The sequence below is a fragment of the Castor canadensis genome, chromosome 13 (assembly GCF_047511655.1).
Source record: "Castor canadensis chromosome 13, mCasCan1.hap1v2, whole genome shotgun sequence".
Lineage (NCBI taxonomy): Eukaryota > Metazoa > Chordata > Mammalia > Rodentia > Castoridae > Castor > Castor canadensis.
Window position 1 is genome coordinate 64,726,019 of NC_133398.1, and position 19,001 is coordinate 64,745,019.

General features: G+C 43.0%; 1 protein-coding gene across 2 annotated transcripts in view; it reads left to right on the top strand.

Moving 5' to 3' along the window:
* The first annotated feature begins 213 nt into the window (after positions 1-213).
* Gldc (glycine decarboxylase) overlaps positions 214-19,001 on the top strand; it is a 92,207-nt gene continuing 73,419 nt past the window's right edge. For both annotated transcript variants that reach the window (XM_074051907.1, XM_020153515.2), the window contains exons 1-2: positions 214-686; positions 1,214-1,292. In XM_074051907.1, the coding sequence (XP_073908008.1) occupies positions 432-686; positions 1,214-1,292 (334 nt within the window). In that variant the 5' untranslated portion in view covers positions 214-431. The remainder of the gene's footprint in view (positions 687-1,213; positions 1,293-19,001) is intronic.

Sequence of the window (19,001 nt, forward strand, 5' to 3'; positions counted from 1 at the left end):
CGGGAACAGAGCGCAAAGGAAGAAGCGTGACTGGGGGATGACAGGCTCTGGCCGGGAGGCGCCGGACAGCACCAAGGGACCGAGAAAGGAGAAGTGGGAGGGGGTGGGTGGGTAGAGACTGCCCCGCCCCTGCCTTTCCGTTCACTCCCATTGGCCAAGGGCTCCCTGGCCCCATCCCACCGCCCGCCTCCCGGGCGACGCTTAAAGTGTGCGGAGCAGGTGCCTGGAGTGGAGCAACAACTTTGCACCAGTGTCGGTGTGATCGTGACACTCATTCATTGTCCGCAAGCGTCCACCCTAAAGTCCTGCAGGCAGATCGGCGGGAAGGGCTTCAGGCCGGACCCAGCCGCCACTCAGGGGTCGGAGGCCAGAAAAGGGGCCAAGAGTGAAGCTGACCCTTAAGGGTAGGGGAAGGGACGGCGGTGGCGTCCATGCAGTCGTGTGCCAGGACATGGGGTCTACGCCTGAGCCGCGGAGTCGGGGGCAGCCGCCGCCTGGCTGGCGGCGCGGGCTCGAGTTGGGCGCCGCCGGGCCGGGACAGCAGTAGCGGCGGCGGGGACAGCGGCGCGACTGGGGCCTCGCGCCTCCTCGAGAGCCTCCTGCCCAGACACGACGACTTCGCTCGGAGACACATCGGCCCCGGGGACAAAGACCAGAGCGAGATGCTACAGGCTCTGGGGCTGACGGTAAGGACCTCCATTCGGCTTTCCAGGCCTCCCCTCCGCCCTGCCCGGGGTCTCCCAAGCGCGGCCTCTGCGCTCCTGCCCTGAACTCTGCTGCGCTCCGCGTGGGTCCCCGGCCGGGGCGTGGAAGCGATTGCGCGCTAGATCTGGGTGCCTTCTCCCACCAACTTCATTTTCTGCCGTACCCTCTCCTCGTGCTTCAAAACCGTGCATTTAAAAACAGCCCAGCAGCTGAGCCCTCATTTTGCAGGAAGAGGAGAAAGACCCCCTGGTTAGAGTGGATTTATCCGGTTATCGCCAGTTGCAGACTGAAATCCAACCTGCAGCAGTTGATTTACCACCGTCATGTTTTTTTCTTTCCTCCAAGTGGTTTCTGGTTTGCTCAAAGTTTTCCTTTAAAAGAAACCCTAATTAGACGATTTAAATAAGGTTCTCACAAGCCATTGTAGATAGGAAACACCGAGGTGACTCTTTTAGCTTGGGGGCATTTTACTCTGCCTTTAGTGTTCACCGACTTGTTTTAATTTTAGAGCATTGATGAACTGATTGAGAAGACGGTCCCCGCCAGCATCCGCTTGAAAAGACCCTTGAAAATGGAAGATCCGGTTTGTAAGTGGCCTGGAGGGCTCCCTGGGGCTTGGCTTGCTTTAGCCTATTTGGGTTAGGATTACTGATTGGAAATGTGTTGTTTAAAATAAAACAGTGTCGGGTACTTTAGAGGTCAGGAAAGGGTGAGATGTTTGGCTCCTGGAGAGTGGTTGTATCCCCTTCCTTTCTCCTTCACGCAATGTCTCTGAGAGGCATCTACAAGCTTATCTGGAAAGGCGATTCAAAAAACACGTGCAGTGGGCTGTCGGCTTCCTAGGCACCCACAATGGGCAGGATTCTCCCATCCTTTGGTCTGATATGTGTTATCACATATTTGCAGATCAGGATAGACTAGGGAAGAGACGGGAATGGGAAAGAGATCCAGACATCTGGCCTCCATAGCAGAATGTGCTTTATACTGGATGTCAGATAGCTTCTAATTGTTCTGACATCCCAAGTTCTGTTACTTACTGAAAGGCAGCAGTACTTTTCAGGTCTGAATGCTTTTTCTAGAAACCACACAAATAAGATTCATGCTTGGTTAAGAAAGCTCAGTTTATTCAGATTTTATCAGAATTTTATTTTACATTTGGAAGGTATTTAATGGTCTAAAGATTGCCTCTCAGGGGTATGTTATGTGGGTATTTGACTTCCCTGGATTAAGGAAGAATCTACTAGACAAAGGCACAGGCAGAGCTGCAGAGCTCTTAAAACAACAACAAAACAAAAACAAAACCTCACCTGGTTATTCAATTTTCAATCACAGAAATACTTACCTCTTTTACTTCTGGAGTAAAGTGAAGAGAGAGCAGCTGTTTTGTTTGTTTCAGTGGTAGAAGGATTTATAGATATTACAAGCTTTATTTTGTTGTAAGGTTGATGACCTGAGGTGTGGACCTGTCCTGGTACCACTTGGCTAATGCTGCACCTTAAGCTATGCTGAAGACTGCTGCTCTTCTTACTGTCCAGTCTGTTTGTTGGCAGGGACCTCGCTCACAGAGAAAATCCATACCTCTGTTAAAGTGAACTGATTGAGATCTAGAGATTGATTGCTGGAAGCCTCATCTATTCCACTTTTAGGAGACTGAATGTGTGAAAGGTGAAGGGTTGTATAGTTTTAAAGTGAGTTTTAGGTGAATATTTGAACAAGTGAATGTCTTCCTCAAAGATAGAGAATGGTTAGGTTAGTTCTTTTTCAGTGTGCTCTAAAATATGCCTGGGAAACAAGTCAAAGTTGCCTGTCCTTTTTATGTTCAACTACTTGGTTCAGATGACTAATCTGACAAATCAGGAAATTTCTCCACTCTTTCTCTTTGGAAGCAGACTCCTGATAAGTAATTTGCAACTTGAGTATAAACTTTAAACCTAGCAGCTTCTGTAAGATTTTGGGTTAGTTCCATCTGCTTAGTCTGAGATGATTCTGAGAAAATATTGCAGACAGGAGTCCCTCCACCCCCATTCCCACCCACCCCACCCTGAAATGGATAAGCTCTCCAGCAAAGCTTGGTCCTTGAATGATGAGCAGGGGGTGGTGTGAGGGGCCCATGCGTTTGCAAGACATGTTACTTTGCGGTATGCAGGTGCTAGGAGCGTTCTCCACTTGGGAAGTGCAATCGATCTTATGCTAGTAGCAGCATTTTCCATTTAATAGTGAGTCAGCATTGTCCAAACTTGGTTTCATGAGAGTGCTGTGTTCTAGTGTAGTCAGGGAGGAGTTCTGGACCAAGTATTTGTTTTCCATATACAGAGAACAGCTGTAATAAGAAATTATAGGAGTCCTAAATGCCCTCCTTGATGACTAAAAAGATTGTAAGTTGTAAGCAGAAGGAGATACTTGGGTTGGTTTTTATGCGTAACCGGATAATCTCAAACATTGGTGTAGTGCTTACCATGTGCTGGACAGTTTTAAAAAGCAATTTTCATGTATTATTACAACCCTACAAGGTAAGTGCCATTATTATCTCCCATTTTATTTTGAAGATGGGGGTCTCTGTTTTGCCCAGGCTGGTCTTGAACTTATGGACCCAAGTGATCCACCTACTTTAGCTTCCCAAGTAGCTGGGAAGCTAAGGGAGCCCCACCATGCCAGGTTATTATCTCCCTTCAAAAAAGAAGAAATTAAGTCAGGAGTGGTGGTGTGCACCTGTAAATCCTAGCACTCAGGAGACTGATGGCAGGAGGATTGTAAGTTCAAGGTTTTAGCTTGAGCTAAATACCAAGACCCTGTCTCAAAAAAATAAAAGGACTTTCCAAGGTCATAGCTACACAGCTAGTAACCTTTTGGTAGATGCAAACCTGAAAACCCCAGGCAGTCTTGCTCCACAACTCACACTCCAAACCCCTACCCTGCCCTGTCTAAATGGTATCCCACGCAAAGTAGAAAACTTTTGGTCCTGACTCTTTATAGAAATGCACAAACGCAGTTACACTGGACTCACTCTGCCAGATGCCAACTGCTCCAGTGGAAATGAGACAGCACGCTGAAGGCACTGGTGTAGGAGCACTCAGACCTGCCACCAGGATGAGGGAAGTGCAGTACTGAGGAGGAGTACTTGCAGAAATGAGTAGTGATGCTCTGCTGACAAGCCTGGGGACTCTGTTGCAGGGCAGAGTGGCCTGCACCATCAAGGAAGCACAGAGGTTTCCATCATCATGAAGGATGACCTTCTCCTTGGACACTTCAGGAAAACCCTTGATAAAAGAAAAAAAAAAGAGGAGGGGGAACCCTTGAAAAATATACCTGGCTTATCAATTGGCCTCTGTTAGAAAAACAAGCACAGCTACTCTGCTCAAACCCTCACTTTAATCCTGTTCCAGTGAATTTCCTTCCTCCATCCCTATACATTTCCCATCCCCCTATTTGAATTTAGGTGCTTGTCCTTGCTAGGCAGGCAATCTACTAGAGGCTTGAGCCAAGACGGGTATATTTCATTGGGAACATTGGTTTCTCTGGTGGCATTCTGGGTAGTTTTGGCTTTCTTCTCATTACTAAGTTTTCTGTAATACTATGTATTCGTGTTGTAATTAATTAAAAAGTACTTTAGGAACCAAGCCAGTTCCTCTTAGGTATGATTTGCCTAGCTGTGTAATCTTTTCAGTGAAGTCACTGAAAATCAGCTAGATTGAACTAGACTGAACTAATTTACAAAAGCTGCAGGGATTAAAGATTATACAAAATTCCACATTGCCAATCCCGGGCATGATGTAAGAGAGAGGAGAAACTAAATCCCCTACGTGTTGAACTCACTCTACTAGAGCTGAGGAGCTGAGCTGTCAGAATGAGACTTCAATGGACTTGGGAGAACTGAATGTTCCAAGGCGTATTGTTTTAGAGTGGTTGTTTAATAAATGGTTAATGGAGGGCAGTGAGCAGAGGGAGGGCGCATTGTGTAATGCCCTGTAGGTGGTTACTTTGTCACCCCAGTCTGGTCAGACACTCTGAACTGACCCCTAGTTGCACCTAGAAGGGGATAGCTGTTCTCATCAGATCCTGCTGGAGAGTTCTCAGTCTCAGAAGATATGAATTATTTCATTTTTAACTACGATGATTTAAATTATTTTCATTAAACAGCTGTGAAAATAAATGGAAGACTAACCAAATGAGAAAAGCCATTTGGTTTTAGCAAGAGTCAGACTTGAGTTTTTGAGGAGAGGAGAGCTTTAGAATGGAAGCTGTAGGAGGTGAACAACTAGAAGTGACACATCCAAAGTGATTTGGTGGGGGTGTGTATTTGGCTTTGGTTGGTCCTAAGTTGGAAATAGGACAAGAATTAAGGAAGCTGTCAGTTATTAATCAAGCCCTGACCAATAAGGCCAATTTTTGTTTTTTTGTTTTTTGTTTTTTTTGCAGTGCTGGGGTTTGAACTCAGGTCCTCATGCTTGCTAGGCAGGCGCTATACCATTTGAGCCACTATGCCAGTCCTATTTTTTGTTGGGTATTTTCAAGATAGGGTCTCATGAACTATTTTCCTGGGCTGGCTTCAAACCTTGATCCTCCTTATCTTTGCCTCTGGAATAGCTAGGATTATAGGCTATAGCCTATAATCACCAGTGCCCAGTTTTAACTAATTGTTATGAAAATTACTGTTCAGTTTCCTGCAATATTGCTATTTATCATTATCACTATAGCAATCTGGCTACCTACACATCAGACTTACAGCAGGCTGGCTTCCTGGATTGTTTATTATAGATAAGAGTATTAGTTTCCTGTACAGATTGTGGGTGAGTGTTGTATTTTTATTTATTTATTGGCAGTACTAGGGTTTGAACACAGGGCCTCCCACTTACAAGGCAGGCACTCTACCACTATCAGCCCGAGAATTCATTTTTAAATATGGTCTGACTGTTGTCCATTTGTATATTCAGTACCTCACAACAGACTTTATATTATACTTAATGCATTTGTCATTAATTCTTATTAGGCAGATATTTCCTGAAATGAATTGTTAAATGTTTATTGACTACTATTGCAACTCTTTTTGCAGCTGGATATCAGACCTCAGAGCTACATCCCAGCCCCCTGTCTTGCCTTTTTTTTTTGGTGCCACTGGGATTTGGAATCAGGGCCTCACCCTTGCTAGGCAAGCGCACTTACGCTTGAGCTATTCTTCCAGCCTTTGCCTTCTTAATATAAATTAAGTCAGAAACTTAAAAGAGTCCCAGGTGCCATAAGAACTATAGTAAAATGTCATAAATGTTCAGAAATGATGGGAAATTAGGTGGGAAAATAAGGATTTTTGAAACAGAGTTGATAGTTGAAGTATATCCTCTGATAGCGGCAAGGGTGATATTTTTGTATTGACTGTGTGTGTGTGTGTGTGTGTGTGTGTGTGTGTGTGTGTGTGTATGTGAAGGAAAAAAAACTCCAGGAAGACAGTGCCTTCACTGAGAAAAAGGAAATGGCAAAATGCAAGGTGCAATTAGGGAAGTAGTATTAACACACTACCATCTTTGTGCAATCTTAGTCACTTGTGGATATTCAGATAAATGTGGAAGTAAATCCTAATAGAAGGGGAGGGGTGAAAGATTTACTTAAAAAGATATCCTAAAAGACATTTTAACAATTTTCCCCCTTCCAAATTAGAAGTCTCAGCCCTTACAAAGTGTAAATTTTTAGTGATAAAATATTTTGGGTTTTCTACAGAATCAGCACTCCTTTTTGGATATTTCAGAGCTTTTAAAAGAATTTTTAACTTTAGGAAGGGGAAATTTGTGTCCTGATTTCTTAGTTGCCCTGAATATCATATATTAAACTGCATCTGCCTGCAGACTATATGAACTGTGTCTTGCTTGTGTGTAGAAAGATACTGCTCCCCAGATTTCACTGTTTTTATCCCCTTCTAACTTAATTTAAGAACAAAAATTGTTCAGTGCAAACCCCAGTACTGCCAAAAACAAAAAAGAGTTTTTCTTTAGAAAAGCTCTAGAAAAATCTGTATGGTATAGAATGATCATATATTTATAAACATTTTGCAAGTTTAGATTATAAAAGAAAAGATCATGTGATTTTGGGGGTATTTTGCATGTTCAGTTTTGCTTTTTTCCTTCACAGAAACATCTTGATTCTTTCAAATCTATTGTCAGGGAGTTGTTAATGTTTTTAATTGGGCCATTAATATGAAATTAAAGAAGCTGTTAACAATTAAAAAATAAACACACACACTCTGCAGTACTGGGGTTTAAAATCAGGGATTTGTGCTTAGCAGGCTCTACAGCTTGAGTCATGCCTCCAGCCGTTTTTGCTCTTGTTCTTTTTTGACATAGGGTCTTGGATTTCTCCTGGGCCAGCCTGGACTGTGATCCTCCTACTTATGCTTCCTGTAGTAGCTGGGATGACAGACAGGTGTGTGCCCCCCATCCAGCCTTTTCCATTGAGATGGGGGTCTTTTTTGACAAGGCTGGCCTCAAACTATGATCCTCTTAAGCTCCACCTTCTGAGGAGCTCAGATTACATGTGTGAGCCAGTGATGCCTGGTTCCAATATAACTTTTTAATACACTTTATTTTTTAGACTGGTTTTAGGTTTATGGCAAAATTGAGCAGAAGGTTCATAAATTTCCTCTGCCTCCCCAGGTTCAACCTCTGCCACTACCAACATTTTCCACCAGGCTGATAATTTGTTACAATTGATGGACCTATATTAAGACATCATTATCACCCCAAGTGTATAGTTTTACATTAGGATTTACTCTTGGTGTTACACATTCTAGGTGTTTGGACTACTGAATAATGACCTATATCCATCATGGCATCATACAGACTAGTTTCCCTTCCTTAAAAATCCTCTACAGACACATTCCTAAAACTGCCACATTTACCCTAATTTGTACATACTCCCTATATTAGCTCATAATGAATTGTATGTAACTTCTAAAAATACCAGTGCTATAAAAATGAAGTCAGTTATTCTGTATTGTAAATACAGTGTTATCGCTGAGGACTATTAAGGTACATAGGACCATTTGTCCATTGATGAAGTGTCCCACGCTGCTCAGCTTTTTGGCTTTTGAACTGGAGTTTCCCATCACCTTTGTTACCATTGGGTTGTGGAACTACTGTTACTAAATCTGCCTCTACAGCTTTCTCCATCTGCTTCCATTATTTATTGAGCAGTTTCTATGGAAGATACTGCTTTAGGCACTGGGTATACAAGAGTCTGGAGGTAAAAGATAATAAAATCCTCAACTGTAGATTGCATCTGTAGGGGGAGAAATATCAAATAGTTCTATGATTCTGCAAAAAGGTAGATGCTTTGCCTAAAGCTACAGCATCAGTTAAGGCAATGAAAGGTGGAAATATATGGCTATTTGAGGGATGGTGAATAAATCACATGAGTAGACTTCTAAGTTGCCAAAGGGTATGGAAAACAAGATAAGAGACCACACTCTGGAAGATTAGAAGCCATACAGGGTCTTTCCTGCCTAAGTAATGGAATGTATTTGAAAGTTATTACAAGGGGAAGTGATAGGATTTATCCTATCACTATGTTTTTCAGATCAAAGGTAGAGAATTACCTGGTGAGACTATTGGAGAGTTTAGATGTGATGTGTTAAATGTGTGCTAGTTCAGTTCCACCAGGAAGCAGACACTAAGTCAGGGTGAGATACGCGGGAAATCTATTGGAGATGGGACAGGAGATGGCAACGAAGTCTTCAGATGAATGCAGCTCTGACCCCGATGGGAGGTCGAAAAGTCTTACACTGTAGCCCAAATTTAAGAACGTTTCAATTAGTTCAAGAGGGAGTTCTTGAGCTAAAGCTGCCTGTCTGAGAAGTCTCTTGTCTCTCAGGAGTGTGTCTGCATTAGTTCCTCTGAGCTTAGTCAATGGCTGAGGGGAGCCCAAGGGAAATGGTTTTGGTACCATGGTGGTTGATCTAAAGGGGCAGTAGGTGAGGCTGAAAGTCCATTTCTAATTCGTGATGATGGTGATGTTGTCACTAACAGAGAGGGACCAGGGAAGAGAGAGTCCTGGAGGAAGGAGGGAGATAAGTCCTCCTTAAGATGAATTGCTTTGAGGTATTTGTGGAGCGTGCATTTGGAAAAGTTGAAGCAAAAGTTGGAAAGTCAAGTCTAGCTCCAGTGAGAGATGAGATGAAATTGCAGATTTATGAAGTCTTTGGGATGAATTCTTAGGAATGAGTGACATTTCCCAAGAATGGAGTGTGGGGGAGAAAGTCAAAGCCAGGATGTTGGGAAGCAGCACGTGGAGGATGGAGGCAGGGCAGTGTGAGGCAAAGTCATCAGGGTCAGGAAGACACATTTTCAGCAGTGCTGTCTGTATTCTGGATCTTTTAGCTATGAGATGGGAGGAGCTGAGAACCTACCTATCTGATGATCTCTCTGCATTAAGAGGCAGGGAAGGTGAGACTGAGTATTAGGGAAACGTGGAATTTCAGAAGACATATTACGCATATCTGGGGTAAGAGCAGAGGTTACTTCTCATGGGGGACTTGGGCGTGGAATCATAAGGGGTGTTAGAGTTGGGGTCCCCTTTTGGTATTGTTTAGTGATCTGGGAGCAGGACCAAAGAAATGCAGTGATTGAGTTCAACTGAGGTTAAGAACTGGCAAAATAAAGTGCCAAGAACTTCGGAGTCTGCTAGTCAGCTCAGGTCAGTTGGGTTCAGAGAGAGGTGGGGCAGCTCCATCCACATTGTGCGGAGAGGTTCAGTGACCAGCTTCGTGAGACAAGGAATGAGGACCTAGGCTACTTATGGCCAATGACTCAGAAGCTGTGGGGCAGGCGCTAGACAACGAGATTGTGAGCTGCTTGCAGCAGGTCTCTGTTCTGACTTTGTTGTGTCCTCTTTCTACCCACTTAGTGGCACTTGCCTTGTTTTATATGTTGGTTGTATTTGATCTCATTCTGACCACTCAGGTTTGTTTTATTTATTAAGCCCAGCATATTTTCACACACAAAAAAAATGCTGAGAATTTTAGTAAGGATTCTCAATGCTTGTTCAACACATTAATTAACTAAACAATGAGGAAACAAAATCTCTCAATCCTCCTGATCTTAGCCTCCCAAGTATCTAGGATTACAGGTGTGAGCCACCAGCACCCAGCTAAGTATTAGGAATATTGAGCTACCTATATAGGAGACTTCAGGTGAATTTTTATGGCAACACATTGATTTTCCTGTATTTTCTGAGCACCAATAAGTGCCTAGAATCCCACCATGCCTTGTCTACAAAGAGATTAGTTTATCTGGTGAGATTCTGGATTGAACTACAGATTTCTCCATATGGCTATTCCTTTTATCTACAGAAATTTATCTTTGCTTGAGTTAGACTCCTAGAACATACTCTTCCCTTCTTGTTCTTGCTCTGCAGGCCATAACAATGTACCCACAGGGCAGCAAAGAGGAAAAACAAATACTCCGCTGATTCTCATTTCAAACTAACCATTTGGCCTGATTACATAGATCTTCTGGTATTCCAGATATATTATGAGTTGCAATGTTTCTCTGTATGTTTCTTTAAAAAATACTCATAGATTAATTGATGAGAAGCCATGAAGGAGATCTTCCCCAGAAAGTAGTGTGATTCAAGCCCAAGGAGCAAAATAACAGACATGATATTCCTCATCCCCACTTCCCCACTGTGGCTGCTCTTCTGGCAAGATCCTGATAGGGTGTTGAAAGTTGTGTGTGTTTCCAGTGAGCAGGACAAAGTGCATTGACTGCTAACTCATGTGCAGACAAGGGACCAAGAAGTCATCAGAAATGCAGACAGGATATGCTTCAGCTTCTTCAAGGTGAAGGTGTCCTGAGGAGGGTTCAAACCCCTAAAAGTCATGAAGGACTGAGTCATTTAGCTTATTAATTGGGGGCAAGAAGACAGGAAGAGTCTGGCAGGATTAGAGTGAGGGGTGTCAGAGCCCCAGGTCAGGCCTGGGTGGTGGAGCCATCCTGGCTGCATCCTTACTCATGGTGTACCTTTGTCATTATCCACGGTTTTCAGTTTAAGTTTCCATTCTACACTATGCAGAACATACAGTTTGTTTGTCTTCCTATAATAAACCAATTCTGTAATTGAACAGGCTTGGGTTGTGAAACCCTCTTCCACGCAGGGAGAAGACTTGACAATAACAAGGTACATGGACTGTGTACGTGGGCTTAAATTGGTTGGTTCATGGGAGTAGTAAAAGGGTGTTGTGAATGAGCAGGTGATGTGAGGGAAAGGCTAAGCATTAGGATGGAATTTGTAACCAAATTCTGGCTTCCACTCAGAAAAATCAGAAAATGTTAACATATGATACCATTCATAGTCTGTTTATCTTCACTGCCCATGGTTTCCTGTGCAGCTTTGAAGCCAAGTAAGTACCCGCGTGGTGGCAATAAAAATCTGCCAAGGTGGACTCTGTCCTCACATTCTGGCCCCAGCTCTTCTTCCCTTCAGGCTCTGGCAGAGAAAGGCCTTTCTCAAACTGGTGACATTGTCTGGGCAAACTCAAATATGAGTGTTTTGGTTTTCAGGCCTGATGATTTCCTTGGAGACCTTTTCATAGTGTCTTGCCAAGGGCATGGAGGGTGAGGAGTGGGAGGGAGCTTTTGAGGCTGGTTAGTGGCTGCTCTGGGCAGATGCTGCTGGCTGGGCTGCTTGAAAGGTAGTGTGACTGACGGGACTCTGTTCCCATCTATTTCTCAAGGAGTACTGCAATCTGGGCATGACATTGTCATTTAATTTTTGTGTAAATAATTCAGGCATATTGTTCCAAACTCAATAGCACAAAAAGATACACAGAGAAAAGCAAGACTCCTTTTTCACACACACACACACACACACACACACACACACACTTTTTTTGGTAGTACTGGGGTTTGAGCTCAAGGCCTTGCATTTGCTGGGTAGGCAGGTGCTCTTACCATTTGAACCACACCTCCAGCCCTTCCTTCCCACTTCTAGCCTCAATTTTTTGGAAACTGTCCTAGAGATGTTCTGTTCAATACAAGCATGCTTATATATTTATTCTTTTAGAAATATAAATGATAGCATAAGATTGTTACATAAGCAAAAGCAAAGCATGGATGCATTTTTTTCCATAAAATTAATGCCAAAAAATAATAGTAGGGTTGTTTTGAAGGTAATGGGTTAAAGATGGGAACTGTGTGTGTATGTTTAGCTGTGACATGCCTCTTGACTCATATTTCATTCAGTGACACTTTGAATAAATTCACATAAGGGAAATCAAAATCTAGCTCCAGTGTTTAACACCTAATTGACTTATTCCTGTTAGAAGTCATTATTTGGTGTAAAGGTTGGTGCAAAGTTCCTGGCATTTTAGGCACAAGTGGCAAAGCAGTTGCTGTTAGAAATGTTCTTCTATTATACATAAGGAGGAAGGAAGCAATCCTTTTGAGTTCTAAGAAGAAGGGCAGTGCAAGTCCTTACCTGCAGATTCTTAGGAAGAAATATTGAGAAGCCATTGAATTCTGTTCCTGGTACGTCAGGACCAGGGCATTATGCAATGTTCTGAGGGCAAAGGAATCACCAAGGTCAAAAGCAGATGCTTGTTCTGCAAGGAGAGAACTTACTGCTTAGGTTCCTGAAGGGTTGCTCGACTTCCTCCTTGACTGGGAGTATGCAGGGTCTGGCTGCCCTGCAGGGCTGATGGCAAGAATCTGGAAAATGACAGTTGTCATACAGTGCCCCCTTTCTCATTCTGTCTCATTTCCCTCCTGGTTACTTTCCTTGTAGTTCACATTCAAGAATATAGTTTTTAAAATTAGGCCAGTCCCCTGGAGCAAGCTGTCTGTGTGAAGTCGGAAGGACAAATGGGAGGACTGTGCACCACTGTGAGGTTGACTTTCGGGGGATATCTGCTCTTTTGCTTCTTCCTTTTGTCCATACAGCTTCCTTGGGCTGTGTTACCCAGGGTTTAGATGACACAATCACCTCTTTATAATGCTTCTTTTACTAGGAAGCAGAAGAAGGATGCAACTTGGGGACTCAGGACCCCACCACCATAGAAAGGGAATTATTTTCCAAGACAGAAGTGACAAAAGTGAGCATTGTGTGCTTAGGATTTGGAGTTTTATTTAGACTTGATCCAAGACTTGGATTTAGAGACTACATTGTGCTAAGTTCAATTTCAGGTGATCCAACAGATAGAGATCTCTGATTGTGGACTTTCCATTGTTCTCTCCATTTCTCTTCATCCACTGCTATCCAGGCATTGTTTATGACAATAACTAACTCTGGGTTCCTAAATACACTGAGTTGGTTCTTCTGCAGATTTGGTCAAAGTGTGATTTCATGAGTGATTGAGAAGTGGCAGCCAGTGAACAAAAACATTTGAAGCAATTCATACACTGAGCTGTGTGTCTGGGGAATGCTTTTTTCTTATGTGTGGGTCTTAGATTTTTATCCCAATAAGGAATAGCATCACTCGTTCATCAAGTCACAGATGGTCATGACTTCTATATGGTGACTTTGGTCATAATAAGCTATGGATCAGTGAATGGTAAAAGCGTCACACTCTTATTTACACTTTTAGGAAGCATGACCAGTACTTATATTACTCTTGAAGGCTCAAGTTGTCAGTTAGCTGGTGTTTGGGAGACAACTCATTTTATTAACTTACTTTATTCTCAGAGGAAGGTAAAATTGAGCACAAAGACCAGGTTATAATGAAGTCCAGTGAGGGGAAAGGCCCCAAGCTGGATAGGGACAAAGTCTACAAGTGCTTGAAAAGTTTGGCTGATCCTGTAAGGACTAGAGTATATCTTCATAGGATTAGAAACGTTTGTGTCTCACTTTAACCATTTTTATGATTCTAGGTCTTAGCTATAAATTATGTTGTTCTAACTTATGCTAATTTTTTTTTTTTTTTTTTTTTAAATTTCAGGTTCCTTATTCAAGTGTGTAAGACTTCAGTGGCTGTTGTGAGGGGTGCTGGTTTGTGTCTGGAGACTTTGAACTAATATGGAATGTGCCAGGGCACTCCTGGCTGTTCCATCACCATGGTGTCTTTTCTTCCTTGCTGTTGAAGGAATAGGGGAAAGGCAGGACTAGGGCTTAGGTAGAGGAAGGCCACAGAAAGGGGGAAATGGGAACTGGAATCTTGATTGGGACTTGACCTTTGCCCATCCCCCCAGATAGCTCTGCTGGTAAGTGAGAGAATGGGTTTTCTTAAGGAAATTCAGACCCATCCATTGTTCTAGTTGAGAATCTGATTTCCAAAAATATCAGCATCCCCCATAGAAGCATTAATGCTTTTCACACTTGAATGACACACCTGAGATTTTTAACAGGCCAATTAGCATAAATGAAGAACAAAACAACTATGAAGACTCAGAAGTATAAAAGTGGTCAATCTTGAGACAGAGTTTCTAGCTGACAGAGCTCAGAAGGAAGCTCTTAGGAAAAGAAGGGCAGTGCTGTGTTGGGATTAAAGACCCTCTGGTGCTAAAAACAGACACACAAAAGACAGAGAAACTCTTGACAAGGCAATTTCTTTTGATCAAAAGAGTACAAGCATGTACTCACTCCAGCTGTGTGGACATGCAAGCACAGAATAGTTGACAATGGCTTCTCCTTATATCCCTATGCAGTTGTACCTGCCCTTTACCTGGGATTTGTCCAGGTCAAAGGTTCACAGTCTTTCTTGATTGGCTGAAAGGCTTAGGGGATGGGTTAAGGCACATAATTTGGTGGGGAATTTTCATGGGCAATGGGTCTGTACAAGAATCCAGAAGAAGAAACAGGAACCCTTTAAACAATGAAAGTCACCTGAGATGGTGACCTGAGGAATTTTAAGTAATCCAAGAGGGTGACATATACTTTGATAGAAAAGATCATTTTCTTACAATTTAAGTTAAAATAATTTAAATTGAAAGAATTTAATTTAAACTCATTTAGGAGCCGTTGGCTCTCATGTTTCTGTGTTTCTAATAGGAACAAATTATTTGGGTAGGGTTGGGGTGATTGAGGGCTGTCTCAATTAACTGCTGTATTAATGCTCAGATACAAAGAATTATGTAAAATTAAAACTCTGGCCACTTAGGAGGTTAAGATTGAAGTCATCCAACCCTTCCATCTCCCAAACCATTTCTCCATTAAGTTAGTGAAGGGATCATTTTTACCTGAATTATCAGCTAGCTCATTGGATAGGGTACTTAATCCCTGTAGGGCCTTAGTAATAGTTCCACTGGGGGAGAGGGGGCTGTATTACTTGGTATATATGTGTAACACAAAACTCCAGTCATTATGCAGACTCCTCCCTTTTCGGCCAACATCATGTCTAATGCTAGCCTGTTCTCCCAGGCTGTCTAACTAGTTGGTCCCAATTGCTCTGCTATTCCTTTGATAGCATCCCTGGTATAGTTAACAAACCTTTGTTGGTTATAATAAATATAATTAATCTAATAAACATTTTTATTTATGGCAGGCCACCAAAAGAGTACTGATTCAAATCCTGTTGCAATTTGATTTCTGGCTTTAAATGCATTTGGCACCCCTCTAGGAATCCCAATGGCATCAATGTAAACATAGGGATCCAAGGAGCCTCTGTGGCTGGCTGCAGTGTCTATGTCTGTGTCTCTCCTTTTCCTAGGTGTTGTGGCATGGGCTGGGGATCTAAATGCTAGGGTGAAAGGGATTGCAAGCTGCACCAAAGCACAGGTGCCTGCCCAGTTACCTGGGAGAGCCTCAAGTAAAGGTCCTCCACAGTACCACCAGACATCGGCTCTGGCCACCAAGAGTGTGACTGGTTTGTGAGACTGTTGAAGGACCACTTTCACTTTCACTGTGTCCCATCAGGTTTTCCACATTTGTCAGTCATCCCCCTGCCTGGTAAGACATGAGGTGTAATTGACATCTGGGGCTGGAGGTTTAACAGTCCTCAGGGGTTGACCTGCAGGACCTCTGACCTCTGGGAACAGTAGTGATGATGACTGGCAGGATTTGTTACCCCAAGCCATTATATCCTGAAACAGAGCCAATATGCAGTACATTCCATCTGGATCTGAGGAACATCCTAATGGAAACTGGAACCATCTGGAACTTTGGCCTCCCAGTAATAACAATTGCTCTTATTTAATGTGCAGACAGAATAATTTATCTATTTCATCCAAGCATTTGTATCCCTGTACCCAATTTCAATAGCTACAGTTTGTCTTAGGTCCTTGACTTCTACTATGGTTACCTGAGTTTGATTGTTGTATAAACGTGGAGGTAACATTGGAGTGGAGGGAGAACTTGGTGTCTCCTGAGAGGGTTTGGGAGCTAGATGGAGCTCAAAGGCACCTAAAGGGCCTGTTCTTGAGACACCTGCCCCCAACCCATATTTACGAAATGTGGATTGTTCTTTTGTCATACTCCTGAGCTTTCTATGACCAATCTAAGTGGGTTATAGTGTTTTATCTTTGCAAGGAGAGTGGTGTGTCTGAAACAGCTGTAATTTCGACTGTAGTCTGTTAAAAGACTGTCGATTATTCTGGATGGTGGAAATTGGAGTCATAACAGTGCCTCAGGGTCTGATCCAGCCCTTAGGATTGTCATAAAAGAGAGAAGTGTATCGTTGGAGCTGGATTTGGGACTTAATTTCTCCACAAGGAAGGATCTGGTATGCATTGAATTCAAAACTGCTAAGGGAAAAGTACTCTGAGTTATATTAATAACAAACATACCATTTCCCAAATGAAAGAGAAAGAGCAGTTTCACTATAGTCTTTTTAAGATTACTCTGGTGTCCATTGTTCCTTCTGGTCATGGGTGGGAGGGGTGTCTTCTTTACCCATGTGTAATGAGTACTCCTCTTCTCCGAGTTCCGGATGACTGTTTCCCATGGTCAGCAGGACCAGGAAGTGTCCTTCCCAAGCTGGCTTAAGCTTATTTTCTTTCCAGGTCTTGATCAGCACATAATCGCCATGCTGGTGTGGGTGAACAGGAAAGTCAAGTGGAGGAAACTATGCTAACAACCCCTTTTTCCAAAGAAAGTAAGGTAGAGGACAATCCAAGTATATAATATTTTGAGGAAATAGTCTTTGGTTTCAGAGGTAGGCACATCAGTAACAAAGCTAAGGTAAGGAAGCCCATAAAGCATTTCATAAGGGGAGAGGCAGATGTCCTTCCAAGGGGCCATCCTAATCCTGAGTAGTGCTAGGGGAAGGCATTTAATCCAAGGTAATCTGGTCTTTATCACTAATTTATGGGCTGATATTTAAGAGTCTGATTCATTCTTTCAACCCCCCTGGAGGAAGATGGATGCCAGGGAGCATGGTATTCCCATTTGACCTCTAGCGCCTTCGTAAGTCCCTTAAGGATGTTGGTGGTGAAGTGACTCTATTGTCTGAGTCTATATTTTCTACAGTTCCAAATCTTGGGATGATGTGTTCTAGTAATGTCTTAATTACATTCGTAGCAATGGCCCCCTGGGGAGGGATGGCTTCAACCCAGTGAGTGAGATGTCTAACCAGGAGTTATTTAAGATGACCTATTTTGGGCATCTCAGTGTAATCTACCTGAATGCTTTGGAAGGGTCGAAACCTGAGGTTTCTACCTTCAGCTGGTTTCTGTCTCAGGGCTTGCTTGTTCATTTTTTGACAAGTGAGACACCCTTCTGATACTTGCTTGGCTAGTGTATAGGTCCTTATATACCCATAGACTTGAAAAACTGTGTCACACATGTTATGGGGTCCCAAATAGCTTCTCTGATGGAGATAGCTAAGGAGTTCTCTCATTAGGGGCTTTAGAGATAATTTTCCTCCCATCGGGGAGAATCTGTTTTCCCTGTTCGGTCCTGATTTGCCCGAAGTTTTTTTAGTTGTTCTTCCTTGGGAGGGGTAAAGATAGGGGTAATGGGAAGAGCAGGAAGGTGTGGGATAAGTCAGAAGTCTGGGACCTCGGGGGTGAGATTAGCCTGTTTCATTGTCTCATCTGTAAAAGAATTTCCCTGAGCCTCAAAGTTTATCCCCCTTTTGGTGTCCTGTCACATGGACTATGGCTATTTCTTCGGGTAGTTTTAGGCTCTCTAGTATTTGTTGAATTAATCCCCCATGCACCAAGTCTTGGCCCTGCTGTTAATTAAACCCCATTCCATCTAGATTTTTCTGAAGGTGTGGACCACACCAAATGCATATTTTGAATCAGTGTATATGGCCCCTTCTTTGTCTTTTAAGTGTTTTAAGGCCTGATTTAGAGCAAATAATTTGTAAGTCTGTGGCGATCAATTGTTAGGGTGTTGGCCTGATTCAATTATAGTCGTGGCCTCCCCATCTACGATAGAATATCCATTATGTCTTTTTTCCTCAGTTACCCTAGAGGATCCATCACAAAGAAATGGAACCCAGTCTGGAAAGGAGCTTCCCCGAGGTCTGGCCTTACTTTTGTTTGACATTCAATAATATCTAAACATTTATGTTGGGGGGCTCTTCGTTCCTGCTTCCCTGCCAAGAAAGTGGCTGGATTTAGGGCCTCATCCAGAAAAGTCAGGTTATCCTTTTCTAGCTAGATAGCCTCATACTTTAGGACCTTGGAATCTATCAGCCATCCACCCAGCTTTTGGTTTAAGATCATTCTATCTTGATGGGGAGTGCTAATAACTAGACTTCCCCCAAAGGTGGCTTTTCTACTTTCTTTGGTTAGAGGGGCTGTAGTTGCTATTGCCTGAATGCACTCAGGCCAACCTTGTGTGACAAGATGTAAGAATTTAGATAAGAAGGCCACAGGTTGATGTTGACCCCCATGATTTTGGATTAGCACCCCAAGGTCAACTCCCTTGTTTACATTTACAAAGAGGTGAAAAAGCTGTTCAAGAGAGGGCAAGGCTAGCACTGGGAGTATGGTAGGGGCTGTTTTAGCGCATCTACTTGTTTTATCTCCTTGGGGGTTCAAAGAAGGGGGTCTGGTCCCTCTTGGGTCAATTTGAGATATAGAGATTTAGTTTTAAGGGCGTATGAGTCTATCCACAACTGTTAGTATCCCACTAAGCCAAGGGAGACCAGTGATTCCTTCCATTCTTTCTGGACCAATCCTTCATTGGCTTTTACTGATCAAATGTCCCAGATATTTTACTTCAGTCTCAGCAAATTGTAACTTATTCTTTGAAATATGAAGTCCTAGAATATTTATAAGCTAGCAGTTGTGTCGATCACTTCCCCCTGGTTATCCCCTGACAGAAGTAAATTGTCCACATATTGGAGGAGGCACATGTGGGGTTCTAACTTGAACTTTTCTAACTGGAAGGGGGAGGTGGGGAAGTGGGAACCTGGAGGGGTGGTGTAGAGGCTG